The following is a 901-nucleotide window of genomic DNA, read 5'->3' as shown; positions in this document are numbered from 1 at the left end:
TCAGGACTGCACTGGAGATGAGTATAGAATGAGTGTGAAATTAAGAAAATCTTGCTTTTTTCATATAAACTAAAGTAAAAATGTAAATCCAAGAAAACATATCTGAATTTACAAAGCTTATAAAACAAAAGTTTAGAAATGAAAAATTATGCATTTCTATGCACTAAAAATTAGTTACTGATCTCTGGTGCCTCAGTCCTCTTAACATATAGTTATACCTGGCTTCTGCACTGGGTTCGCAGCTTGTTGGTATTGCCACAGTTAGTACATGCGTGGAAGTACTCTGAGTGTGAAATGTTGGATTTTGCTTCATATGCAGGGCATAGGATGTGTGCTCACAACGGTCAGAACGGGTTACTTCAGAAGATGATTTGCCCAGAGAATGCAGTGTTCTTTGGGCCACTTATTTTATGTGTGTGCGTCAGACTCTGCATTCTTGGGGAGGAGATGTCTCTGTTTTAACCATGTTTACTAGATTGTATCTTGTCCTTTGTGAAATTTTTCTCTGCATGTGTAGCAACATTGTATTTTTTCTCACACTCTGCAAGTATCTCATTCATACCAAATCTGATTGGCTGATACCATGCTGTCGGTAACCTAGACTGTGGTCAGTACCATGCAGTTGAGTCCCTTCACTGTGGGTGGTGCCGCGCAGTTGGTACCTGTGACTGTGTTCGGTGCCCAGCGGTTGGTACCCTTGACTGTACCCCGAGCTAACCAGTCCGTGTGTCTTGCATGAGCAGGAGGGTGGCGTGCCTTGTGCCGTGTACCACTGCTGGCTGCTTGCATGCTTGCAGTATCATGATGATGGCCTTTTTGGTGCCTGCAGGTATGTCCCTCTTGGTCACACTGCACACTGGTTCGGTCGTCAGGTGTTTCCAGGCTTTGCGTTATGGGTACC

At 44.1% G+C, this 901-nt stretch overlaps 1 protein-coding gene across 1 annotated transcript in view; it reads left to right on the top strand.

The window, feature by feature from the left end:
- The window catches only part of LOC119594784 (RING finger protein 44-like), a gene marked incomplete at its 5' end in the record, with an annotated part of 10,988 nt that overhangs the window by 6,704 nt on the left and 3,383 nt on the right, over positions 1-901 (top strand). Inside the window, 1 exon segment of the mRNA XM_037943877.1 lies at positions 744-829. Coding sequence (XP_037799805.1) covers positions 744-829 — 86 coding nt within the window.

The sequence above is a fragment of the Penaeus monodon genome, chromosome 34, assembly GCF_015228065.2.
Source record: "Penaeus monodon isolate SGIC_2016 chromosome 34, NSTDA_Pmon_1, whole genome shotgun sequence".
NCBI classification, from domain to species: domain Eukaryota; kingdom Metazoa; phylum Arthropoda; class Malacostraca; order Decapoda; family Penaeidae; genus Penaeus; species Penaeus monodon.
Note: the sequence above shows the minus strand (reverse complement) of the source record. Positions and strands in the feature narration are given on the sequence as shown.